Raw genomic sequence first — 27,755 nt, forward strand, 5'->3', positions numbered from 1 at the left:
TTGTGGTGGACACCTTACAGTCAGCAGGGCCTGGACACATGGGCTGGTGATATTGTGTCTGTGGAAAGGGGACTCACTCGAGTGGACTAACATACACTGGTATGTCTCAGTGTGATAGGGAAGACGTGGCTTTATAAGACCATGCCAATCTTGAAGAGTCAGGGATTGCAGAGGCAATGAGGGTTCTCTCTGGTTTCAGCACCTTTGAGAGTGATGGCTTTCTGGCCATTAGCAAAGCAAAGTAGCAGCTGTCACACATTAACAACCATGATTTTGAGCAGCATTTCCCACAACCCTGCTGTTTTAAGTGATGGTGTGACTTAAATGAATTCTTCCCATGGAAGTTGTGATTTCTTAGGGACAGGGAATCCCCATCCCCCACATGGATCATATCCCACCTCTAGGGAAGTACCTTAGGATGCAGAGGTATAGTAACTTATTCAGGGTCACCTAGATATTAGGCTGGGTCAGAAAAAGGATCTGAACCCAGGTTTTCTGGCCCCCAATGTGAGCCCACCTGTCACAAGAAGCCAGGCTGCTCCTGTTTAACATCATATCAGAAACAAATCAACAATGAATGGGGCTATGGATTCCCCAAGGCACAGGGCCTTCTTACCTTCAGCCGTGCCAGAGAGCCCGTCTGCTTTGAAATTGCTGGTACTTTTCTTCCTCCTATGTTTTTTCCTGTTGGCATGAGGGGAAGGTGGAGGATCAAGTTTGGGGCTTGTAGTGCTGGATATGCTGGGGCTTGAACAGACTGAATCTCCCAAACCTGTATCTGCAATTGGACACATAAAAATTAAAAAGAATTATCATTAAAATGAATTATAATTCCATTCCATTCAATATGCTCTTCTCTCTGATGACATGGGGCAGAGCAGGGACTGATCTCTGATAAATGTTCTCAACATTGAAGAGATCCCAGGTCTTGATAAAAAAGAAATCTGTCTATCTTGTCTGTCTAGTCATCTATGCTGTCTGTCTGTCTGCAGGTCTACCTACCTACCTGTCTGTCTGTCTGTATATCTGTCTGTCTAACCATCTGCTTCTCTGTCTCTCCCCTGTCTGCCAACGGTCTCTCACATTAAATTCTTAGACTGTGGGATTCTAAAGAATAGAGGCCATTGGACTGGTGTCTTCCCACCTCTCTATCCCTACCTCTTTCTGCTTCCAGATGAGCCCTGGATTTCTGGTTAGAAGCAAACTGCATTCACTTGCAAGTGTTATTAATACCTTGGAGCCTAGTTTTGGAGACCACCCTTCTCAAGACAGAAGTTGTTTAGCATGGCCTGGGTTTAAAATATGAGCAGTCCAAGTGTCTGAGGCTTCCAAGCTGTGCATTTCCATTTCTGAATAGTCCCCTTGGCTGACAAGGTATCCCTCAAATTGAAAAGAGAGGGGGCCTCTGAAAGCCCCAGCTTCAGGAAACTGTAAATGAGCTCCAGCTCCAACCCACTGGATGCAATTTCATCCTCTGGAGTGACTACAAATAATGCATTTTATTTTGTATCAATTACAGGGGCACCGAAATGAATGGCCACTGCCGACAGTGTTAAATATTGGGGGGGGGGGGAGAAGGCACGCCGAATTAAAAAAGCCAGCGCCTCATTACTCCACATCTCAACCGGCTCCAGCAGAGGCGGCAGCACCGTGAGATGCGTCTGCTCTGCCACCGTCCCGCGTGCTCAATGTCAGCCATTAGTTCTTCCCAATCGGGCATCAATGTTCAACGCACACCCCAAAAAATATATAATACCAGCAATAATAATAACAATCTGCAGCCTCTCTGAGCTTCAATCCTTGAAGCATGAGCTCCAGAAGCCGTTTCACTTTTCACTCGGGAAGATGACAAGCATGACTGGAGGGAGAATAAAATAACATTCCGTTCGCATAAATATCAAACAGCCTGCTAGAGACTGATGGGCCAAGAATGTATTCTTAGCCATCATTCCGGCAGACAGGCCCAAGGACACTCATAACTTACTTTACAATCATTTAGTTTCAGCTCAAGTGGAAAACGTGACAACTTATCTCGGCTGACAAGATGCCATATCGAACCTTACAATTAACTCGCCCCCGATTATCAGCCCAGCCCATCATTAGGCCTGGCGGGGTGTGATGGACTGCAGCAGGCCCATCTCCTTGTGGATGGCCATCCCTGGAAGGGTGGGGGTAGGCTGGGCTGCGGGACATCTATTTTCTCCATCCCTAGAGATATTCAAATCTATGCGGCTGAAGCGATGGGCTATACACCTATGAGACTCTCAATATCTAGCCAATGTTCTCCAGTAGAGAATGTTCCCACATGGGCTCAGGAGGAGGAAGTGGGTCATGATCCTGGAGGAAAGCACCTTTGGGTCAAGTCCAGACTTCCCTCTTTGTCCTGAGGAAGGCTGAGAAATTGGAGAGGCCTTGAGATTGATCCAGGCAGGGCGGTCACCATTCCAGGGGAACTGGAGATGGGATCTTTTCTTTTGAATGGAGGGTTAGGAGAAGGATCTGAGAGGCAGTACCATTCTGAACAGCAAATATTCTTCAGAGGATGAGGTTCTCTCCCCACTGAGCCATCTGTAGTTTGGGCTTTTCCTAAGATATTTCCAGCATAACTATAGACACAAGCTGATATCCCAAGATTTTAAGTCACTTTTTTAAATAGGTAGCTATTGATCCATGGGAGCCCCAATCAGGGGACCATTAAATACAAATAACTGATATTGGAACAATAACAACCTTTGGTGTTTATGCTCATCTACAAAAGAAGTTATGAAATAAGTCAACATTTCTAAAGCGCTTTGAACTTGGCAAAGCATGTTACAAACAATGCTTCATTTCTCCAATTACCTTGTGAAATCATCTTTTTTCCTTCTCCTTTCCTTTGGGACTAGGCCTGTGATTCACTGATGATTCCTAGTGAGAAACATCCCTCTACCAATGCAAATTAGCCTCTACACTGTAATGTAACTCAGGGACTTGGGGAGTTGCCTTCAAGCATTAGAAGAAAAGGATCACAAAACTTGTGTGCCAGAAACAGGAAGGAAAAAACGAGAAACTGAGGTTCTCTCCTCTTCTCTCCCCCAACTGCAATCCCAAGTAGTTCAAATGCATTCCTACCAGCAGAAAGGCACCTTCAGCTATTCCACATAAGTTCAAACAAGCCACAGGCCATGAAACTTTATCAAACCATTGCCAGAGTCAGTTTGTTCAGAAAGTGAATTTCCCCAAACAAAAGCAAATAAATGTCTGATTTCATGCTTCAATAAGATTCATGAACCATCCAAAACCTAGACAGACTTGTGACTTGGATAAATGAAGCCCACTACTTCTAGCCAAGGATGTCACCACATCCCCAAATAAAGGGAAGCCCAGAGAGCTGCTCAAAGGCATCTTTGGTGAAGAGCATGTGCTCCATGGAGGGAAACCTCCTTGAATCCCCATCTCTAAAGACCTAGCAGGAGCCAATATTCTTGGCACTCTCCTTTGATGGTCAGAGGTGCTCACAGAGAAGAACCCTGAGAGGCTGAAGAAGATTCATCATTAGGAGGGCAGAGAGATGGCACAGAAGTCAGTGGAGGGTTATCACAGAGGGGAGAAGAGAAGAATATGATGGAAGTGTTGGAATAGAGAGACAAGGCTGGGCAGGTGAGCTCCCTGATGGTTGGACCCAAGTCATGACATAAGTTGCTTCAAGTGGAACATGTGTGTCTCCTTCCCAATTGCTTGGTGTTGACAATGAAAGAAAAATCTGTGTTTATTATTTCTAATTATTTTCCTTTCAGAGCTGTAGTTTAACGTTTTGATTTTGTTTTCTTAGTTATTTTGTGTCCTTAAAGGTGGGCAGGAAGGAGACATACATTCAGTTAGACTAGGGACAAGCTAGCAGGAGTAATAAGATGCTGCTGCTAGTTTCAAGAAGATCTGAGTTCAAATCTTACATCACTGCTATTGGAACAATAACTTCTTTCATTGCTTATGTTCATCTACAAAAGAAGTTATGAAATAAGTCAATATTTCTAAAGTGCTTCCTTGAGCTAGACAAATTGACTCCTATCTCTGAGTTCCAGTTTGCTCCTTTATAAAATGGCAATAACCTCCTGGTGCACTCAACAGTGGTGATTGGGGTTATGAGAGCTGAATGTTAACCCTGGCTCTGTGACCATGAGGAGGCTGCATTAGATAGTCTGTGAGATCCCTTCCAACCCTGGCACTGTCATCCTACTGACTTGAAGGAAACTGGTGCATTATCTCCCTTCCCTTCCCTCCTCATCAGAGTCAAAGGATTGTGTAGGAGATTAAGGAAGGGCTTAAGGATACCAGTCACAACACACCAATACTTGCTCCATGATGTATGGCCCAAAATACCAAACAGTCCCTGACTAGCTATTTTGTGGGGAAGGAAGAGAGAACATGTATTTGCAGGACACAGGTGGGGAACGCACCTGAGGACCTCCTTGCTAAAACTCAAGGGGAGCCATTTTTGTTTTTCCTTCTTCAGGGAATCGGATTCACCATTAGAAAGCCAAGTATCGGTCCCAGGTGGGTTGACTCTGAGTTGGATTAGCTGAAAGGGGAGCAAATTAATCCACAGTATTGAGCAAAACTCACAGGAGCACTAACAGGATGTGCCAGCTGGAGGCCAGAAGGTCTGGAGATGTTCTTCCCCCACTGAACCAGCCAGCAGGCCACTCTTGAGCCCACAGTCAATAACAAAGGAGCCATTTGCAGGAGTCTTCTGTGTCTGACCAGGTTACCAATCCCCTTGTCTCCTAATGGAGGATGCAATTTAAAAAAGAAAACCCAACTTGTTCTCTTTGCAAGCGCCCATTTCCCTGCTTTATGAAGTTTACCTTTTGAGAAGTCTTTGCCTGCCTCTTGCAAAGACACCTGGAGTCAGCCTTAAAATACAACAAGGATCCCATACAAGCTGGGACACAATAAGGTTTCTTATCTGAAAAGGCAGAGAAAAGGGAGGTCTTTCAGGCCCCAAAGTGGCATTGGTGAACAGCTGCCGACCTCCGGGGGAGGGCAGGGGGGGCTTCCAGGACTGTCCCTGCAAATCCCTTGTTCACATCAGAGTGCCGACAGACGTTAAAATGATTTGTTTCTTTAGAATTTCCCCATAAGCTCTTTTCAAAATTAACGTGTCCAGGGAGACATTCTATTGAAGCAAAAGATTTGCAAAACACATCCATACACACACGTATAAATTAGGGGAGGATCACTCACTTGGCAAAAAGGGTCCCTCACTCTACCCAGGACCTCTTTAATTTTCAAACTCCCTGGCACAATCAAAATGATTTTTTTCCCCATTTTTCAAACTCTTTTCCCACACCAGGTTTTACATGAGAAGGAACCATTTCAAGAGGCAAAGTTTAAACACTAATGAACCAGGACGCAAAAGGACTTGCTGTTAAATCGATCTACTCTACGTTGTCTTCTAGCCAAATGCTGACGCAGTGAGACCCAGGGAGCTGAAGATGAAAGAATCCCAGAACGAGGGCCAAGAGGACACATCCTCATTCTGGCTCTGCTGCAGGATGATCACAGGCAAATCTCTTTTGCTCCTTTCTACAAAAAATATTCTTCTTTTACAGTGAACTCAATAAACAAACATTTTAATATACAAAGGATGAATATAAAGAGGGTCACACAGGCAGACAGGAGTCTCTAATATTATTTTTAAAAAGCATATTAAATCCAACAAGATAATACCAGCAGTGCCCTGCTAATATGAGACCCCCTTCTGAGAGTGGGGAGTTGAGGATGAACTGAGGTTATAAAACCTGGGAAAGATGAGGGTGCCCTCAACAGAAATAATGGAAGAAGGATGGAGTTGGCAAGGAAAGATTAGATGATAGGGCAAAATGATAAAGATGATGGTCTACCTCAACCATTTTAGACCTACTTTTCTATGAAACTCATACCCTCTTACCCAAAATGAAAAGAAGACAGGGATGGATACATGTACTGACAAGAAGAAAAGAGTCTTTTCTCCTCCGGATGCCTATAATTCAATCTGAGTTGAGGATAGGAGGAAGATTCTTTTGGCACCTCTGTAGCTGCTGCTGTGGGCACCCAGTGGTGGTTGGTTATATATGACCTTTGTATGGAACATTTCGTGATTAATTTTTTTTTAGGTTCTTGCAAGGCAAACGGGGTTCAGTGGCTTGCCTAAGGCCACACAGCTTGGTAATTATTGTCTGAGACCGGATTTGAACCCAGGTACTCCTGACTCCAGGGCCGGTGCTTTATCCACGATGCCACCTAGCCACCCTTGTGATTATTTTTTACAGGTGTTGAGTGTGCTTTGGTGGATGGACTCTAAGATATTGTACTTATTTTGAAGTTTCTGAGTAGCCATTTCTCTCTTTTATTTCCTTCTGGATCCTGTCAATGCTATGTAGAAATGTTGACTTTTTACACATTTATTTGGAATCCTGCTCTATTACTGAATTTGTTATTTCTAACAGTGTTTGTGACCTCCCCAAGATTTTCCAAGTAAACTATTATGTAAAATCTTTATTACTTATTTTTTTCTCTGATTTTATTATTTCATTTATTAATGATCATCATCATTATGTCATTTATATTCACCTCCTCATTTCTTTTCACACCATTACCACCCTAAGTCAAGTAAGTCCAATAACCTTTAAATAAATTGTTGCACCAGCATCCATATTTGTTTCCTGATCTCCTATCTTTGTTCTAGAATTCACCTTTCACAGAGTTGCAAAACAATTTTCTTAACTCACAAAATAGTCCACATCCCTCTCCTGCTTAAAAATCATTGCTATTTCCCTACTGCCTCCAGGACAAAATGGAAGTTAGGAAACTTCACCTAACTGGCTCCATTCTCTCTTTCTAAAGTTATTTCCCTTTGTGTTCCACTCTGTATTCTAGGAGATCTGGACTCCCAGTCCTTCTCTAAGACCGACTCATTTGTATTTGTCTCAGGCAGTGGATTCCATGGTTTTGGCTGGGTCTAACCATTCCTCTATCTTCACTCTGACACAGGCATCATTTCTACTTTCTCCTCTAGCTCTCTGGTCACTGAAGTGCAGGAGTCCCAGTGTGGTGGCTTCATGATCGACCACCATGTAGACAGCACAAAGGAGATGTTGAAAAGTTGGTTCTATTTCATAGGTTAATATTCTAATGTGTCCTCAGATGATCTCAGGATGATCTGACTTAGGTGGATCTGGATCCAATCTCGCTTTCTCATCCATAGCTTTTGGCTATCCTATGAAGGAATACTACTCAGCTTTCTATCATCCTTCTCTGAAATGTTTTGCATGTGAGCCTCTATTGTGACTACCTTCACTTTGCAAGGAAATTAAATGTTTCCTAGCCAAGGCAGTTCTGAACTCTTGTGGTCTTCCTGGTTTGGCGATTATTTTACATTGGTTTTCAGAAACAACAGTAACTGCAGCCTATGTCTTTTCTTATATCCAATCCTTATGTTTCAGAGCCAAGAATTTATTAAAATGGATTGGAGGCATGGAAATTATATGCAACCTTTTCTCACCTTTCTTTTGAATTTTTGTGGATTTTGTCCTCTGAGTCAACTACTCACTGCTGGGACACATTACCAATTTGGAAATTCCAAGTCAGGGATCAACTGCTGACTGATGATAGTCAATCTGAAAACAGATTTGAAGCTAGAAGGGAACTTTCAATGGAAACTGAATCCAACCCCTTCAATTTACAGATGGGGAAATTGAGACACAAAGAGATGAAGAGATTTATCCATGAATACATGGGAAATGAAATCTACTGTTCTCTACCCTGAACAATGCTATCTCATAGGACCATAGATCAGAAACTGGGAAGAAACCTCAGAAGTCACTGGAAGTCACTGGGTTCAGAGAACTCAGATCTAGTGAGGTCACACTTGTCCATGGCCAAAATTTCAGTGTCTGAAGCAAGATCTGATGGAACCCAAGTCATCTTGACTCTAAGCCAGCCTGGGCCACTTTGTTGGATCCAACTATTCCTTCTGATCTCATCTGATGCTTAAGACCTTCCTTTTGGGGAAAATATATTCATGCTATATGGGAAATAAACCCTCTCATTTCCAGCCTATCCTTACAATCTTGCTCTGGAGCACCTTTATACCAAAATCCCCAAATACCAAAGAATGTGCTGATGTAACATGGGAAGACAGGCCAAATAAGAAATAAAATGAAGGGAACAGGCTACAAGTTTCTAAGATCCTTTTTCATGATGAATCTAGGATTCAATCTAGGAGTCCTCTCTAGGACTAAGGTCATTTCCAGTTAGAAATCTACCATCCTATGACTTTCATGATCCTTAGTTTTCTTAGTTGTGAGTCAAAGAAGTTTGACCAGATAGACAAGATGAGCTCTAGGTTGTCTTCACCTTTTTAATATCTGATCTTATAATGCTTCAGGGCAAAGGTATGTCTGATGGAATCTTTTGGTAGGCTAGTGAAGGGTTGAGAAATCCTCAGAATACTGTGTGTGTGTGTGTGTGTGTGTGTGTGTGTGTGTGTGTGTGTGTGTGTGTGTGTATTTCTCATGGAATCCTTTTCCTTTGGCAATCTGGTGAAGCCTAGGAGTTCCTTAGAATATTTTTCCCCGGGGGCAGCTAGGTGGCATAGTGGATGGAGCACTGGTCCTGGAGTCAGGAGGACCTGAGTTCAAATCTGCCCTCAGACACTTAATAATTACCTAGCTGTGTGACCTTGGGCAAGTCATTTAACCCCATTGCTTTGTAACCCCCCCTCAAAAAAAAGAATATTTTTCCTCCTCAAAATTCCTGTTTCAAAAGAAATCCTAAATTGCAGTTAGAAGTTAATGAAGATAAAGCTGTATCTCCCAGGTTGGAATCAGTGGTCCTGAGATACAGTTGTGTCACTGACCAGTATCAGCAGAAGCAGCTTCCACACGGGCAAACCTTTTCACTGATGAAATCATAGGCATAATCAAAGGAAAGAAGGGAGGAAAGGGATTACATTCCACTGGTGGAAAACAATGCTAATGGGGTGATTTAATCAAGTCTCAAGCATTTGTGCTGAACACTGTTACAGTCAAAAATACAATGGCGCCTGATCTCATCCAGTTGCTCTTTATATGAAGCATTTTCCCCACAATAATAATAGATTTAATTATAAATCACTGGATAAATGATCACTCAATCCTTTTGAATTTTGATACCAGAAAGGTTTCTGTACCTGTTCTATGTGCTCACATACACCACTCACCGATTGGAAATAAAACTGCTCAACTGCCCCTTCTTCCGTCCCTGGCTTTATGCTTGTGAGGGGCACAACATCATCAGCCCCTTAAATGGGGGTATCTATTGCATCAAATAGAGGGTCTGACAACTTGAAAGGGGGCTCTTCAGATCCAGGAAATTTCCCCTTCCAGTCTCCCCACACCTGGGCCAAAACAATGGACAGTTTCATTGGATCAGGTTTAGGGAGCTGGAGGCCTGCTTGGCCTCCCTCCCTCCCCTCCCTCCCTCCTGGAACTGTCCCCATCATGAAGACGCTTTGAAGTGTTGGATTCCATAGGCAATGGAGCCATTGTGACCTTGTGCTGAGAGCCCTGTGATCTTGGTATGAGCGACAGCGGCAAGCGTACAACTCTGGCCAGTTAACGAGTCAACTAATCTCCCCTTATTAATTGAAGCAGGACTTTGATTAAACTTGAAAGAATGGATATCCATCAAGGATTGTTAGCCAGATGTTCTATGCACATCCACCCACAAAATGGAACGGACAGTCCCAGACTATGTGTTCCAAGTTGATTCCTCTGCAGCTGCCAATCTGTGGATGGGCACCCAGAGGTCCCAACACCCAGATTGAACCAGGCATCAAAATCTCAGACAAACAAAGCCTGGAAATGGTCTTGTCGAAATACGAGGTGAGAAATGAACAGCAGCAACAACAAGAAAACCAAGTCCAATAATTCCAAATGGGGAGGCAGCCTGTGAAATAAGCACAGAGAAGCTGGCATTCTGAACAATTATTGCCAAGAGGCTATCTGTCTCTCCTGCTGTTTATGAATTTAGCTAACATGCTGCTAATGACTAATGACTCCCGTATCCGTGTGATGGAGATTTTAAGGCTGGAATTAACCTCTCACCCACTCTTCCTCAAGAGCAAATGTTACTATCCCATTCCCAGACTCCCAACAGGCAGCAGGTGAGCCGTGTTATGGCGCCATTTACTCTAAATGGAAAATTTACCAGGGAAAGATGAAAACAGATAAAAATGCTAACGGTTTAACCTTTTCATGGGACTTTGGAAACTGGTGAAATCCAATGATAGTGAGAAGAAAATTTAGACTTTTCACTTGTGTCTCAATGTATCATAAGAGGGAAAAAAATGTAAGAGTTAATTACCTTTTTAGTGATTATTGAAAGGCAAGAGATTCAGTTACACAGAAGCAACTTCAGTTGATCAGGGAGATATCCTGGTTCTATTTCCCCAAGCCAAATCTGAGATTAATAGGACATGACTTTTTCTGGGTTTCTCAGACCTAATTTCCTTGACTAGAAAAAGTGTTCAAAAGACACAAAGAGACCTTTTTGCAATCCTCTCTGAGGCTTTACTGATGATCACGGGATCATGGCCATGGAGCTGAAAATGGACTTTAAGAGTTGTTCTTGGCTAAGCCTCTCATTGTACTGAACAGGAAACTGAGACTCAGAGAGGTTGAATTACCTACCCAGGGTCATAAGGTAATAAGCTTCAAAGTCAAGAACATAGCTTTGAGAGTTAGGAAGTTCTCGCAGGCCTTCAAGTTACAAAACAAATAAAACTAGTCTATGAGTCAGTTGACTACATATGCATTTGGGGTGGGTGGGTCTGGAGCTGGAAACCTCAAGATTAACTGACTTCAGCCCAACTGGGATCTTTCCATGTGGGAAATCCTACCAACAATGCAGCTTACCCCTACACCAAGTAAAACGAGGTACTTTCTAAGGGAAAAATGCTTTATAGATCAGAGGCCATCTAGTCCAAATTTCCCCTTTTAAAGTTGAGGAAACTGAGACCCAGGAAAATTAATGACTTGACCAAAAAGCTTGAAAAAAAGTCCTATTTGAACCTGAGTCCTCTGACTGAAAAGCCACTCTCATCCCACCCTCCCAGTTCACAGAAGAATCTGGGAGGCAATGACCTGCTTGGGTTGGCACAGATGGAAGGATGCAGGGGCCTATGCCAGCTTGCCCACATGTGGCTACCTCTCCATCACCCTGTTCTTCCATCATCACTGAAACACTGAGGGAAGCTCCCTTGGGATAGCACTGGGGCTGAGGTCAACACTACACTCCCAACTGCTCCCGGGTCAGATGGGAATATTTTAGAGGCTGGTAAATCTAGTCAGCAGGTGGAACATGTGAGCTATCAGCACATAAAATATAACCAGCTGATAACTCCCATAATAAGCCTCGCCTGATTTTCAAACTGTACCTTTTATGGGGGTCACTCCATGGCTAAAGAACCTTTGATGGCTCCCCACTACCAAAAGAATAAAATCCAACCTATTTAGACCACCATTTTGTTAATGTACAGATGGAATGACACCAGTCATGGATCTGTGATGCCTTCCCATGTCCTGTGGAATAAAGCTCAAACTCCTTAGCTTAGCATACAAGAAGTCTACGTCCACACCTCTCTCCAGACATATCCCCATCCTCAGAAGGTCATCTGGCCACGGTGGAGGACTTAGCTTCCCCTCGGGCTATGGTCTACTTTTTCGCTTCCATCAGGAACTGGCAGTGAGACGTTCTGTCCTCCTTTCTAGGCCTACTTCAAACACCACCTTCTCCATCATGACCCCGTTAATTCGCCCAATCACCCAATCAGTTCTATTAAGACTGGGCTCCTGATTTTTCGGTCTTCTCATTAGGCCTCTACACTGCCATTTCTACAGGGCTGTAAGAACCTGGAGTCCAGGGATCTGTCTTATGGGATACAACCTGGGCCAGAGGAAAGAGGAATTATTTTGGAGTCAGAGGACCCAGATTCAAATGCCATCTAGGAACCTGGAAAGTCATTACATCTCTCAGGATACCCAGTTCCTCATTTGTAAGGGAGCTTAGACACCAACAAATGGTCAATCCTTCCATTTTCCAAATAAGGAACCTGAGGTAGACGGATAAGGTAACCTACTCAGGATCACACAACAATAAGGATGTGAGGGAGGGTTTGAATTCAGATTTTTCCCAACTCCAAGCTTTACTTCCTATTTAGTATGTCACTGAGCTGGTTCTCATGCCATGCTGCTCTCCAGATGAGCTCCTGTTATTTTGGAAGGGCACCACTGGTCAGAGAGCTGGGTCTCGAATCAGGAAGGCCCCAGCTCAAACACTTCTTAGCTGTGTGACCCCAAGGAAGCCACTGAATCTCTATGTGCCTCAGTTTTCTTACCTGTAATATGGGAATAATAACACCCACCTCCAAGGCCTGTTATGAGGATCAAATGAGAGATTGTAGAATTATCTAAACTACCACCAGCCTCTTCTTCCTTCTCCTCCTCCTCATCCTATAACACAAGTCCTTTCTCATTGCCCTCCACTTTTCTCCCTCTTGCTCTGTGAGCAGGGATCATGATCCACATTCACAGGAAAGGACCTGGCAAACCACTGCCCCATGATTTCTTGTACCCTGTCCCTGTCTCCCCTTTATGTGCTGCCTTCTCCCAATAGAGTGCAAGCCTCTTGAAGGTGGGGACTGTCTTGCTTTTGTGTCCATGTATCTCGATACCTTCCTATTACATCATTCAGGGCTTCAAAAAACGTCTTTCCATTTTTCCACTGTGATCCCCAGCCCCAAGCCCCAGCCCCCCAAAAGGTAGCTTTTTCATACACCTCTCAATCTCTTCAGGGGTTCTCACTTTGTCCTTCTCCCTCTTTTTCGATAATTGCTACAAGACACAGAATTTGATAAATGGTAAAGATAAGGCATTTCCTTCTGATTTTTGTCTTTAAAAAAAGCCTCTTTTTTCCCCCATCATGCACTGGGGTTTACTCTTGGAAGGCTGACCTCTCCACTAAAATGAAGCCCAGACTGAGTTTTGAGACCCGTTGACTTTGTCTTCGTCCTCCTCTTTGATTCTCCCCTCCCTTTTCCAAAGCAGCATCTCAGTCCCCCAGGGCTGATGCTGGGGGTCAGAGATGGGTGCAGCTGCCGCAGCAGAGAGCACAGTCAAAACAGGGCCTCCCGCAGCTGCTCCTCAAAGAAGCCTTCAGCCCCCTTCTTCCCACTAACTGCGGCTTTTTATCCCCGAGGGGGTGGTTAAGAGAAGCCACTACCTACCAGCCTTCCCAGCTGGGTGAGCAGGAGCGGCCCGTCCCCCTCCTCCACGAAACCTGCCAGCAACAAATTCCTTATAAATACATTAAGATTTCCTAACCATCATCCCCATCTACATCCCCAAGCTTCCGACACAATCCATAATTTTCTTTGGATTGCCCTTGCTCATCACCAGGGCCTGCCACATGCCTGCCGTCCTCTGGGACTTCTCTGCCTGTGACCCTGGCCACCTAGCCAATGGAGATGAGTGAGGGGGGACCCCGGTGAGGTTCACTGGGGACTCAGGGTCCAGTTCCTAGATGGAGTCAGAAATCATGAAGTCCAGGCTGAACCAGTCCTTTTTTTCCTCAGGCAAAGACTCAAGAAGATTAAAAACCCAAACAAAATCCCACATCTCTGCCTCATTCCTCACTCCTGGCTACTCAAGGCTGACATTTTCCTCTTTTGTCTTTACCTGTTCGTCTCTGGAGGAGTTGGGGTCTGGAGACTTAGAAAACAGCAAGAGCTGGGCAGAAATGCAGCCTCAATCCCTTCTCTGCCTTAGTTTCCTCATTTGTCAGTTGGGAATTCTCCAACCTGAAGTACCCAGCTGACAGCATAGCAGGAGATGGAAGCGAGAATAACATTGCTGATTCCATGCCATTTTTATCTAATGATGATTCACATTCCTGTAGCACCTACTCCGATGAGAGCTTTTGATTATTATCTCATTTGATCCTCACAGCAAGCCTGGGATTGGCAGGTGCTATTATTATGCCCATTTAGCAGATGAGGAAACTGAGGCAAAGGGAGGCTAACATAGACTCAGCCAAGAGTTACATTTGAACTCAGGTCTTCCCAGTTCTGAGGTTGTTGAACCACTGGGTCACCTAGTTGCCTAATAACACCAATCTCATTTAAGTCTGAGCTCTCCAAAGACTCTAAGATCCTTGATCAGGAGCTGGAAAGGACCCGGGGTGAGGGGTCAGATAGATTGAGACCAGTATCTCATTGAGGAGAAGCTGAAGCTTGGAGAGGTTACTGGCTTCTTATAGGGCAGGATTTGAACATAGTTCCTCCAAAATTCAATCTAACCTTCTATCCAAATAATCCAATGCTATTCTATTAGGAAAAACCAGAAGGTAAAGTGTTTCCCCAGGCCACCTGCTAGGGGTCTCAGGACTTCCTAATACCTCCATTGTCTTCAGGTTTATTGGATTTTTCTCCCAGCTACCCAGTTCTCAGAACAAAATACCTTCCTGTTCAGGGGCAAACTGGGGCTTGTGGGACCAGGTATGTGACCACTTCAAGTCAGACTTCCAGTTTGGATAAAGAGCTGAGTTCTGCCAATCACTCCCTGTGTGACTGGGGGTAATCACTGAACCTCTCTGCATCTCTGTTTCCTTGTCTGAAAAATGAAGGCATTGGACCAGGTATCTTTTAGCTTTGCCACAACTCTGGAGGGGTTTCTGGTATGGACAATCAATCAGGTGAGTACCAAGGACCAGCCATATGCCAATAAGCATTGTCTTAGACAGGGGCTGCATCCCTCCCTCATGGCTCCAGACCTATGGCCATAAAATGGGTAGGACACCAGATCTGGCTTGGTTCCTACTGTCCATTGGCCTCTTAGAATCATCATTCAATCTGGAAGGTTCCCATGGAGACCAGAAAGACCCGAAAAACCAAGTTGATGAAACTGAACCTCTCCAAAATGATCTCATCCAGCTGTTCTGTACCAATTCCAGGACTCTACCCTTGCTAGAAAGGTGTCTCACTTTGCTTCTTACAAAGGGGGAAACTGAGGTGCTGCCAGCTTGTTTCCTTGGTTGGCTGTTGTCTTTTGATGACATCACCACATCAGGTGCAGTGGGTCTGACCCTGGTTGATAAGATCATCTGGATAGCAGACCCAGGTCCAGCCTCCAAGAAGGACTCTGAAGAGGAAGAGACCAGCAGCCTTCCCCTCCATCCCACCCCAGCTTTGGTCCTCCACACTGTGAGACTTCTGTAAGTCACTGAACAAACCTGAGTCCAATCCCTCCTTACATTACATTAGCTTACATCACTATTCATTACCACACTGAATATTTCTACTGGCCTACCACTAACATGCATTTATTATGGCCTACTGTGTACCTCAGTCACTGGGGCACACACAGATAAAAACAAAAAAAAAAAGAGTTGTTTTTGTATCTAAGGTTTTTTTCTTTCTCAGACAGCACTTCAAAAGATTCTTTAGCTGATAATCTCATTTTCAATTTGTCCCTTGGTCTCCCATGGACTGTCTCTCAGACTAGATTTTCTGTTGTCTGGAATGCCGACTTACAATTGCACATTATCCTTGACCCTGAACTTGGTGGTGTCTTCCTCGCTAACTCCTCTGCCCTGTCCTTCCCATCACTGCCTCAGCATTACTGTCCATGTTCCCACCTTGACCCCCCAGCACTGGAGTCTTTATCCAATTCCCCTCCTCTTGACTATCCAGAAATCATTTTTATGACCTCCCCAAAGCTACACGGACAACCATTTTTCTCATGCAGTTAAAAGGAAAGTAATTATTCCCTTTTCATTCATGACCAGATAAAGTCAAATCAGACTTCCTTTCTAGGGACCTTTAATTTCCAAATTTAAAAAAATGCTAAGATTTTATGTTGGTATATAGGAATATTTTATCTAGTTACAATATTTACTATTCTTTTTAATTTCTGCCACTCAAATTGGTGATCCAGTCTCTTTACTTCCTCCAGATAATTTTAATCATTTCTATACAAATTGAACGACAGCTTTCCATTTAATTCATCAATTCAGTAATAATAATGCCTAATATGTATGCTGATTATTTCATCTCATTCCCTTTTCAAATTTTCTTATCACACAATTTTATTTTGAAAGTGGCATGATATCAAAGAAGAGGGAGGGAACTCAAAGTCCAGCTAGTTAGTTTAAGCCTATGTTTTTACAGTAGAGGAAACCGAGGCTTAGGAAGATGAAGTGATTTGGTCAAAGATTCACCTCAAAGGTGAGATTCCAACATAAGACCTTGTCTCCAGAATCACTGGATCATAAACTTAGATCCAGAAAGGGGGGGACCTAGAGGTCCTTAAGTCTAGTCTTCTTATTTTATGTGAAGTCCACAGAGCCAAGCGATTCACCTCCATGAGGGCATCCCAATCCTGGTCCAGCCACCCCTTCATCACAAGGCTATGGCCATGACTGGTGATGTGCCTGAAGGTTTTTATTCCAATGAGATGATTCAGGGGCAAAGATGCTTTGGAAGAAGGAGCCTCCACATGTAAGACTTCTGTATCTTGTTTTCAGGGTCCAGTGGACTTGGATATTCTCTAAATAGACAGGCACATACTTGCTGGAAGTCACGTTCAGATATGCTCCGCCATGCTCCTTCCAGCATCCCCATAAGGAGAACTCTGGAGACACCAAAGGGCTGAGCGACGAGCTGGGTAATAACCCAAACCTTGAATCTCTTAGATGTGGGCTTGAAATAATAACACTTTAAGATGTGTGGCCAGCACACACCGTCGCAGCCTTGCAAATCTCATCTGGTGGGCCTGGCTGACCTGAGCCCGGCTGGTTGATGCTGCCACCACTTTCTGATTGATGAAACCTTGACATGCCCCTCAGATTTCAATTTGGCTGCGACACATTGGCGATGTGAGAGGGAAGCCAACGCAGAGTGTTAGAAATAGGCCTTGCAGACACAAGCCCCACCCAGTGTTCTGATGGCAGAGAGCTGCAAAAGGCAAGTTTGTTTTGATATCTCTTCCTGTCTCTTGGGAAATAAGTCCTCTCCCTCAAGATACATTTAGATAGCCAACTTAGACAAGTTGAATCCTCTGGTAGAAAAATGAATGCAAAAAGGCACAGTGACAAGATGTGGGGAGTTCTGAGCTGAATTATGGGCCTGGGGAAGGAAATGAAGGCAGGACTAAGACAGTGGGAAGGTGGCAGGATTTGCAGGACCCCAACGCTAAGCCTATACCCACGATTTGGCATATTTTGTAGAATCAAAGGAGTTGATGACTCCATTTTCAGAAAAGGGATGAGAGGACAGTGTGTAAAACTATGGTTAGTAAGTTCGTCATTAAAGGAATGATTTGTGAAAATGAAGAAAAGGAAAACCCCAAGACCCAGCATGGCTTTAGAAAGAACAAATTCATTTCTTTCTATCAACAGGATTCTTAAGATGGTAGCTCAGAGGAATCTTGGAGAAGTCATTTTTCTATATTTCTGTCCAGTGTTTAATATAATAAATAGCTCATGCATTTGTGTAGAAAAGATGAATGACAACTTCTCTTTGGATGATGCCAGTTCCACATTCACATCAACGCCAAGGTTCTCTTGGGAGCTCTGGTCCCACATCACCACTTGCCCTTTAGACATTCTGAGCCAATGGACATCTCAAAACTCAAGGCATTTTCTTTCCCCCTGAGGTCTATTCTCTACTGACTTTTCTTTGACTGGCCTTCCAGTCACCCATATTCCCCACCTTGGCTTCCTTCTCACCTCCTCTCTCAGCACCTCATATCAACTGTCACACAGAAATCCTCTCTGGTTAGTGCCATATCAGTTTTTCTTGGACTAGGTCCATGACATCACTGACTGAGGGAATCACAAATGAGGAATCGCCCTCTGCTAATACAGGGTGGCCCTTTCTCTGCAAGATTTGGGCTTAGAGAAGTAGCTGTCTGGAGCAGAGAGGAAAAGTAACTTGCCTGACTCATACATCCATTCTAGATCAAAGAGCTTTAGACACCTCTTCATGAGTTCACATCTGGTCTCAGACACTTACTAACTATGTGACCCTGGGGCAAGTCCCTTCACCCTGTTTGCCTCTGTGTCCTCATTTGTCAAGGATTTGGAGAAGGAAATAGCAAACCACTCCAGGATCTTTGACAAGAAAACCCCAAATGGGGTCAGGAAGAATCAAGACGACTGAAAAATGACTGAACAAAACAAAATATCACCGTATCATGTGAATTATAAAATTACCTTAAAAAGTAGGAGGTACTAGAACTAAATTAGAAGAGCAAAAATACCAATAGGTTGGGGAGTAGGGGGGAATCTGTATCTGGTGTTCTACTCACTCTAAGGATGGCACCCTTTCTCTTAAGTCCTATAGTGGAGAAGTAATAAGTCTAAGAGGCATTTGGAACCAGAATAAAATGCCCTTCGGTTGACAAAAAATATTAAAAAAACAATTTAATAAATTCTAAGTAATTTTCAGATGGAATTATAATGACTTCCTTGGAATGAACATACATCAACAGTGACTGATGGACAATCACTGGGGAACTACTGGAAATTATGAACTAGTTCCTTCCAAAAGATTCCTAAGTAACGAAATCTAAAAGACCAGGATTCTAACAGATCAATTAAAGCTGCATCAATAATCAAATATATTAAATATGCATCTTTGTATAAAACAGTCTATTTTAAAAGTCATTTAAATAACCATCTGTTTTCTTATAAGATATTAAATTTTTATCATCTTTATGTAATGAATATTAATATCTCCTCTTCTAATCACGAATGTCACATAATAGAGTACAGAAGTAACAAAGGAGAGAATGAAATTTCTTCCTGGAAAGAGAATTTCCAAAGACAAGACTTAGATAAGAAGGGGAAAGAGGATAACTGGGAAGAACAAAGCAAAAAAGGGATGAATGTCTACATCATTGTCTCAGTCTAATCAATGAAGCACATAATTTTTGAGAATCAGGGGCACAAAGAAAAAGCAAACCAACCCCTGCCTTCAAGGGATTTACCTTCTAATAGAAAAGGGGAGGAAGAGTGGGAATAGCTATCTCCTCCAGATTCTTCCCTATTCTTTGATTGCATGTTCAGTTTTCTCAATCGGTTCACCAATCCATCATCCATTCCTGTGATTCTTCCTTCTATCCCATTTCACTGGCAAGGTTTTTTTTTAAACACTTTACAAACAGGAGAAAAAGGGGGGGGGAGGTCAAGGAATCTCAAGGTAATCATAATGAGGGAGATTCTTACATCATTTCCACCTTTCCCTCAAAAAAACAGTAACAACAAAAAACTTTGAAAAGAGTGGAAGGATAAAGTGTTGGTTCTCTAGGACTAGAAATTTTAGACAAGTATTACAGAAATGGCTTCCACAAGCAGAAGTCATTCCGGGATGCTCATAAAGAAATGCCCCAGAAGCAGCTGAGTTGATGTTTCCAACTCTATTTGGCAAGTGCATCTAACAAATTGAGCTGGGGGCAGGGAGGATGTGTTAGTTCTGACTTCAAGGCAGGATAAGTAAATCTAGAGAAGCCTCTTCTTAAACCGAAATGGTCAAGTCAACATGCCTGGATTCATCATCCTCAATGCTCCAAGCTCTGTTACCTACCAAGGGTTGGGATATCAAGAAAGGCAAAGGACAACCCCCCGCACCCTCCCCCCCAAGAAGCTCATGGTCTAACAGGAGAGACAAACTATAAACGATTATGTACAACCAACATACCCACACATAGGATCAACTGGAGCTTTCACAGAAAGAAGGGACTAGTACTAAGACAACGTAAACCCAGAGATACAAAACCAAGGTGAAAAGATGAGTGTGAAGTTATCTGATGAGGAGCTCCATTTTCTAGCAGTATAACTGGGTTATCAGTTAGTTGACAAGCATCCATTAAAAACAATTCAGCGGGCACTGTACTAAAAGTGAAGGACACAATGAAATGCAGACAGTCCCTGCATTTTGGGAACTTACAATCTAAAGAGGGAAAGAAGACAACCTGAAAGACTCTAGGTCAACATAAACTCTGGACAGAGTAGGTGGATGGTCCTCTAGGTGGGGCAGTTAGCAACGGGGGTTGGAGAGGATGCAATGTGGAAGCAGGACACATTCAAGCATCTGAACAGCCAAGGTGGAGTCATAGGAAGGGGGGGGGGGGTGTAGATGAAGACCAGCAAAAAGACTGAGATTGGGTTGTAGGGAGGGAGGCCTGGAAAGGTAGGAAGGGACCAGACTGTGAAGGACTTTTAGAAACCCAATAGCAACATTGATTCTCACCCTGGAGGTAATAAGGAGCCACTGTAACTTCCTGAGTAGCAGGCTGTCACCTACATTTTAGAAAAAATCTGGAGCGAAGAAGGCCAGTAGTTAGGTGCCTATCCCAACTGGGTGACTGATAAGTTGGAGTTCTGTCTCTTAAGAGTGGAAAAGGTGTGTGTGTGGGGGGGTGTATGGAAGAGAAGTGAAGACAGAGAATGAGAATGAGCAACAGACTGAGTGTGTGGGGGAATGATGGTGAGGTTAGTGGCAAAGAGAAGGACCCCCCTCTTTAGGTGAGAGAGATGTTTGGAGTGATGGGAGAAAGAAAAGCATGGAGAAGGGGGAGCTCTCAGGAAATGGACTCTGTTTGTTGGGTCAAGTAAAAGTTGAGGTACTGGGTAAGAGGGAGACCTACGGGCAGCTCATGGAGTAATGAGGTTTGGAACAGCTGCTGTGCTAAGGGAGACAATCAAGCGAGGGATGACCTATCTCTATAGTGGATCCAAGCCTATCCACCTCCTGCTCCTTCCCATAGGAAGGGGTGGACAAATCCAAGGTTGGTCCAGGAACAAACAGGAAGAAGAGTGCAGAGTTGAACCAACTCACCAAGAGAGAAAGGAAGCAAGGGTAGCTAGTACAACAGCAATGGCCCAGGAGAGAAATACAGAGGGAATGAGAATCATGGCTAGGATGGACAACAGACTTAGGGATGGTAGGGAGGAGAGAAACATCTCTCCAATCTGGAGGCCTGGCAAATGGTCTGGTACCCAGTAGGTTCTTAATAATTGCTTGTTGAAGAGGGACAGAGTGAAAGGAGAGAGAAAATATAGTATATGGTAGTGGGGAAGTACAAATAGAATGATCAGCAATGGCAATGGTGGAAAAGTATGGAAGTAGCTTTTGTGATGGACTTATCCTAAAGAATGTGATCCACCCACATGGTGTTAGAACACAGACTATAGCACATTTATCATTATTATTATTATTATTTGGGGGGTTGCAGGGCAAATGGGGTTGGGTGGGGTGATTGTTGGGTGTCTGAGGCCAGATTTGGATCTGGGTGCTCCTGGCTCTGGGGCTGGTGCCTTGTCCACTGTGCCACCTGGCCGCCCCTACTATTATTATTATTATTATTATTATTATTATTATTATTATTATTATTATTATATATATTTTTTGGTTTTTGCAGGGCAAGGGGGTTGGTGTGGCTTGCCCAGGGTCACACAGCTGGGTGATTGTTGGATGTCTGGGGCCAGATTTGGGCTCAGGTGCTCCTGGAGCCAGGGCCAGTGCTCTTTCCACTGCGCCACCTGGCTGCCCCTATTCATCATCATTATTATTATTATTATTATTAGATCTTAATTTTTTCTCTCCCCTTTACTTGATCGCTCATGTGGGTCTATATTATTTGGGGGGAGGGGGTATTATGTTTACTCTTAAACAAGAATATTTTAGTCATGGATAAAAACATCATTATATAAAAATAAGAATAAAAATTAAAAAAAATAATTGCTTGTTGAGTGATCTACTGCTTTACAAATGAGGAAAGGAAGGCCCACCATATATGTGGTAAATGGGACTTCAGAGGTGCTCAGTCTCCAGATTCAATAGCAACACCTTTCCACTGAACTGCTGATATTCTAAGGAGGCCTTCGCAAAGACAAATTCTCAGTGACTATCTTGATGTCTCAAGGTAGAATATGCATTAACTCCTTCTGACGATTCTGGGTGAGACTAGGCAATATTTCTGCAATACTGGAGGTTCTTGCCCACCTCCTCCCATCTACTCCTCCAATGGTTATTGGAGTCATTTCTCTCAGACCCTCTACTAAGAGATGAGATGAGAAGGAAATCAAATACATTTGAGTTGGAGGCTAACTCCAAGCCCTGGAGACCCCAGCATGAATGCATGCACACAAGAAGCCTCCTCAAACACAGCAAGACTGTGGCTTATTCATTTTGCCTGAACAAACTGAGACAATGGACTCATATTTCCTGAACAATTGACTTAAGTATTAATAATGAAGATCCTAGGTAGTGGCACAGAGAGATCATACACACCTGTTTAATTCACCCCAAGTTGACAGATGTGTGTGACCTGCTGAGAAATCCTAGGTTATGTGGAAGCAAAGAAAAAAATTCAGCAGACTCTCCCAAAATACAGCTGATGGACCACTGTAAGGAAACCAATCTAAATGAAATTGTTCTATTCTCTGCAAGGGATATTGACTCTTTTAGAAAATAATTTCTCAAGGAACTTGTTGGGGAGGAAGTTTGTAAAGAAACTGTTGCTAGTGGTAACTAGGTGAGGTGACAAAGAGCAAATCCACTGAAGGTATGGGGGAAAAAGGCATGGAGTCTTAGAATTGAAAGGGACAGGGATCTCAGATACTAGCTATCCCAACCTTCCCACCAGAGCAGGAATCCTCACTAGATTAATTTTGGCAGATTTTAAAAACATATTTAAAGTTCCTATTTCAGTCAGAAAGACCCATGGGTCAGGTCTGACCTCCCTCACCTGGAAATGCACTAAGATCTGGGGGGGGGTGGCTCCCCCCTTCAGGGGGTTCTGGATACCTTTGGCAGACTGGTTAATACCAACAGCCTCACTCTCAGATGATGGTTTTAAATGTATAAAATAAAATACATGTATCCAATAATTATCAGAACAACAAAGCAGAAAAATTCATGATCCCAGGTTAAGATGCTAGAGCCTGTGACTGGAAATTGTTATTCTCTTCTGGTGACATTACAGTCCAGTCCTGTCTACCATGATGATGTGATACTGATTGATGTAAATCAATGGAATCTGATACTAGCCTACAAGGAGTCTGGGTTTCCTATATAACAAGAAGCATCATACCCAGGAAGGCAGGCTATCCCATTTGAGGACAGTCTTAAAATTTATACAAAACTTCCACTGGCTGATTCTCCTATGAGAATCCTCTGGCGTCCCATTTTCTAGATAATACCTCACCAAATATTGCTGCTCTCCTGCCCCACCCCCTTAAGTCTTCTATTCTCCAGAACCTTTCTGGTTCGTTTTCTTCTGATGACCCTTTAGCATCTTGGTCACCTTCCTTCAGATGCTGCAACTTCATCAATTACTCTTTTAAATTAGACCTGGATAAAAAAACTCAATAGCAATCTGACCAATGGTGAATATGATGGAAACATTCCCTCCATTAATTAGAATCACTGTAATGATCCAATCATTCTGGAGAGCAATATGGAACTATGTCCAAAGACCAATAAAACTGACCATACCCTTTGATCCAGTAATAGCAATACTAGGCCTATGGCCAGAAGAAATCATTAAAAAAATGGGAAAAGTACCAAATGTTCCAAAATATTTATAGCAGTTATTTCTGTAGTATAAAGAATTGGAAATCAAAGAGATGCCCATTAATTGGGGAATGGCTGAACAAGTCATGCTATATGAATGTTATGGAATACTATTGTTCTAGAAGAAACCATGAAAGTTGGATTTCAGAGAAGCATGGAAACAATTACAGGAACTGATGCTGGCTGAATGGAGCAGAACCAAGAGAACAATGTACACGTTAACAACTTTGTGAGATGATCAACTATGATAGTTGTGGCTCCTCTCAGCAATTTAGAGATCAAGGAGATTAGCTATGGCCAATGCTATCCCCATCCAGAGGAAGAAAAAAAGCCCTATATAGAATTTGAATGAACACTACATTTGCCTTTTTTTTTTTAGGTTTTTGCAAGGCAAATGGGGTTAAGTGGCTTGCCCAAGGCCACATAGCTAGGTCATTATTAAGTGTCTGAGACCGGATTTGAACCCAGGTACTCCTGACTCCAAGGCCAGTGCTTTATCCACTACGCCACCTAGCCACCCAAATTTGCTTTGTACAAATTTCTCATGTATTTGGACCTGTGGGACTCTGCTGTCTCATACTCCTAGACACACACATGATTTTCCATTCACTGCTTTTTTTTTTTAAAGTTTAACAGTACATTTTTGGCTGTTTTAAACTCTGAAGACAATTTGAACCCCTTAACTCTGCTTCTCATTAACTCTGTCTAAACCTGTTGTTCCTTATCTAATTTGTCCAATGGAGATTTTAAGCTAAGACTTTTTCACTTGGTCCAACTCCAAGAGCACAGTCAAATCTTTTTTGAATTTGGATTCTTTTAAAGGATTTACTATTTTTCCTACTTTTGTATCATCCACAACTTTTTATGATCCAAGTCACTTTGTCCATGTGGATATGAAACCTGAGAGAAGTTTCATGACTTACCTGAGGTCAGAAATTGAGATAGAGCTGCCTAGCAATTGCTTCTTTCCTTCTAATATAATTTGACTTTGTACTCGTTAGTTAAAGTTCCACCATTTGGTTACCACTGTTATACACACTCTGGAAGCACTACTGTGAAGAAGAGTAGATGGGACTGGGGGAGAACTGGGGGGGGGGGGTCTAACCAAGAGCAAGTGATTCTCTTCTCCCCCCTTGGGAAGCTGGGCCAAGGGTATGTTCCCTTAGTGTTCTCCCTTTTCTTTGGTTGCAGTTAGGAAAAGGAAGAACTAGCATCACCACAAAGATGAATGAAGATCATTCCTTTGATTGACTTTGACGATCCATGAAAGTTACCGAGCAGACGTTCAAGGATGAGCTGCTCAGCTTGGCTCGAGGTGGACATCATCCCACCAAGAAGAAATTTTGAAACCAAAGATAAAATGTGTTGATGGATTAATACAGGTAAAGAGAAGTGAGGAAGTCTCCAAAAGACCCCAGAAGTTTATCCGGAGACCTGTTCTCTAAGAATTTTCTTTTTTTTCTGGCTAACACTACCTGTGTTTGAATAGAATTAAAACCTATTAAAAGGGGGAGGCAATAGTGCATGACTTAAAACTTAAAATTTCCAAGCTGTAGTGAGAGTTCTTGGTGACTCAGGAGCAAGGCTGAGGTAGAGGCCACTTAAGGAGCCAAGACAAAGAAGAGTCCCACTGGTGAGGTGTGATTAATTGGATGATGAAGGACCTCAACTCCAGAATAACAACACTGAGGAAATTTTTTCTCCTTCACAATAAAAAGAGCATTAAAAAATAAAGTGAATGCAAAAAATAAGCTGGACTACTTAAGATTTACAGTCCTAAACCCAGAACCCTGTAGATGTGAGCCGGGAGAAATACAACTTAAGAAATGATTAGGAAAATGAGTCTAACTCCAGTCTTCCACAGTGCAGGAGTGGAAAGACGAATAGATGGAGTATTTATCCACATCACTGACAAAGCAGCTCCTGTCCAATGGCCTGATGGAAGACAATCTGATGGGAGGCAGGCTGAGGAGGAGTGTAATGGACATCCCAAAGCTTGACTGGAGCCACTGTCAAATTGATGAGGATGGTGGTACAGTGAGGGGAAGAAGATAAACTCGGATGGAGTGGCACTGTCTTAACCCCATACCACTCCAAAGTCTCTGAGAAAGCCTATTCAGTATTCTGGACCATGTTTAGGAAGCTCAAGAAAAGATGAGTATAACTGAGGATGGATGGCATCATCCAATAACTGCCCAGAAACAGCAACACAAAGAGAAACCCCCAAATACCCCCAGTATGGCTGCAATACAAAGATAGTAATTTGGATCTTTTAGGCTTAGGTGGGATACACACACACACACACACACACACACACACACACACACACATGCACACACAATGTATTTCTCCTTGAAGCAAGGGATGACAAGGAAGGATGCTACAAAATGACTCCTGTGAGATTTCTGGGGGCCCTCCCTCCCTTACCATGGCGCAAGCTCATAGATAACACTTTTAGAGAAAATTACCTAGAGAGGAAATGATTAATCAGGGAAAACCAACAAGCGCGCTTGCGGTAAGATTCCAGAAAACCTTCCACCAATCGCCGCTGTCGAGGTAATTGTTCTAAATCCATCAATAAAGCTAAGCTGCCCCTTCATTGACTGCAAACACCAATTTCTTTCACTCGGGATTATAAGTTGATGTCCACGGTCTCCCTTCTGCCATTAGGGTGATAAACAGTTTAAACTACATCAGGATCTGACATGTAGATCAATTCTGGGTCCATAAAGAATCTACACAAGGGCTTCCTGGACAGGGATTTACTGCCACCCGTTTTTATTCTCTCTTGCTGGTAAAATTACTTCTGTCAAACACTTACGAGAGTAAGAAAAAATGTAAAAAAATTAATTTTTCATGGGCCACTGGAACGGCCTTCTTCAACGCAGAAGCTGAGAGACGAATATGTTTCCACATTTAAAAAAATTAGGCTAGGCATCAACCGGCATGCGGCGAAACTGTGATCCCGCTCCCAACTCGACGCATTCTCCAGCCGACAGCCACCTGAGAAGCAGAGAGGAGCTGTCGAGATCTTTCTCTCAGGGCAGACACAGGGCCTCACGTTACCGAAGCCAAATGATATTAGACATTTAATTTCCAACCTCAGGTACTCAAATGTAAAACCTTCCAACACTAATAGTCATAAACCAGTGGGGCATTCCATTGCGCAGAATGGATTTTTCTATTTTTTCCTCCCTTAATTGAGCGGCGCCTCCTGTTTGGTGGCTTGGCCCACGACAAAGTAATTTATCTAATTAGGAGACTCTCATGGCTGCTGAAAAAGGCAGGAGCCCCAGGATACCTGGCGAGCCAGAGAGGAAGACTTTGGAAAGTTCTCTGGAGCCACTCAAAGTATTAATTTAGTGTGGGAAAAGGGTGCCGAGAATAATGGGAGCCCAACATGACATGTGTTTTCTCTGTGATCAAAGTCGGCGACAGTCAGCTGGCACGTTCTCCAGGCTCCTGGAATTGGAATCCTGAGGCTGTTTCTCTTCTCCCTATCCCTGCTGCCTATAGTTACCTTTTTTTTATGACTAGCAAATTCAGAATTCTTCATGGGCAGGGCAAAAAAGCCAAATTTAAAAAGAGGGGTCATTTGGGTGCTTGCCTGTAAGTCTGTGCTAATGGTAGCCTCAAAAGTTGAAAAAAAAATCAGCCCTTCCCAACTGTACATATACATCGTGCTTTTCCCCCCATCATTTTATCAACCTACAGTTACACTGAAGTATGGGCTACATGTCGAGCCATGGACAACACCCTCCTGAAACTGTACCTGAGGACATGTGTGAGAAAAATTATCAAATGTGGAGGGTACCCCATTTGGCAAACACAACATGTAGAAAGAGTTTTCCAAAAGACTGGGAGCTCCTTAAGGGTTAGGAATGCCTTCTGCCTTTCTTTGTATTCCCAGTGTTTGGTGGTTTGCTTGGCTGTTTCATATTGTTTCTAAGAAAACAACTAATAAAAATAAAAAATAAAGGACTAGAAAAACAAACAAAAAAAAGGAAGTTGATGGATACTCATTTAGTTGGACCCCATCAAACTGTGAAGGCTCCATCTTTCAGACACCCCAGCTCAACCTTCTTCATCCTGATGGCATTTTGGCACACCTATCTTTCCT

At 43.2% G+C, this 27,755-nt stretch overlaps 1 protein-coding gene across 9 annotated transcripts in view; it reads right to left on the bottom strand.

Annotated features, from left to right (window-relative positions):
- The window catches only part of AGAP1 (ArfGAP with GTPase domain, ankyrin repeat and PH domain 1), a 647,020-nt gene that overhangs the window by 134,093 nt on the left and 485,172 nt on the right, over window positions 1-27,755 (bottom strand). For all 9 annotated transcript variants that reach the window (XM_074189810.1, XM_074189811.1, XM_074189806.1 and 6 more), the window contains one exon: window positions 617-778. In XM_074189810.1, coding sequence (XP_074045911.1) covers window positions 617-778 — 162 coding nt within the window. The remainder of the gene's footprint in view (window positions 1-616; window positions 779-27,755) is intronic.

The sequence above is a fragment of the Macrotis lagotis genome, chromosome 5, assembly GCF_037893015.1.
Source record: "Macrotis lagotis isolate mMagLag1 chromosome 5, bilby.v1.9.chrom.fasta, whole genome shotgun sequence".
Lineage (NCBI taxonomy): Eukaryota > Metazoa > Chordata > Mammalia > Peramelemorphia > Peramelidae > Macrotis > Macrotis lagotis.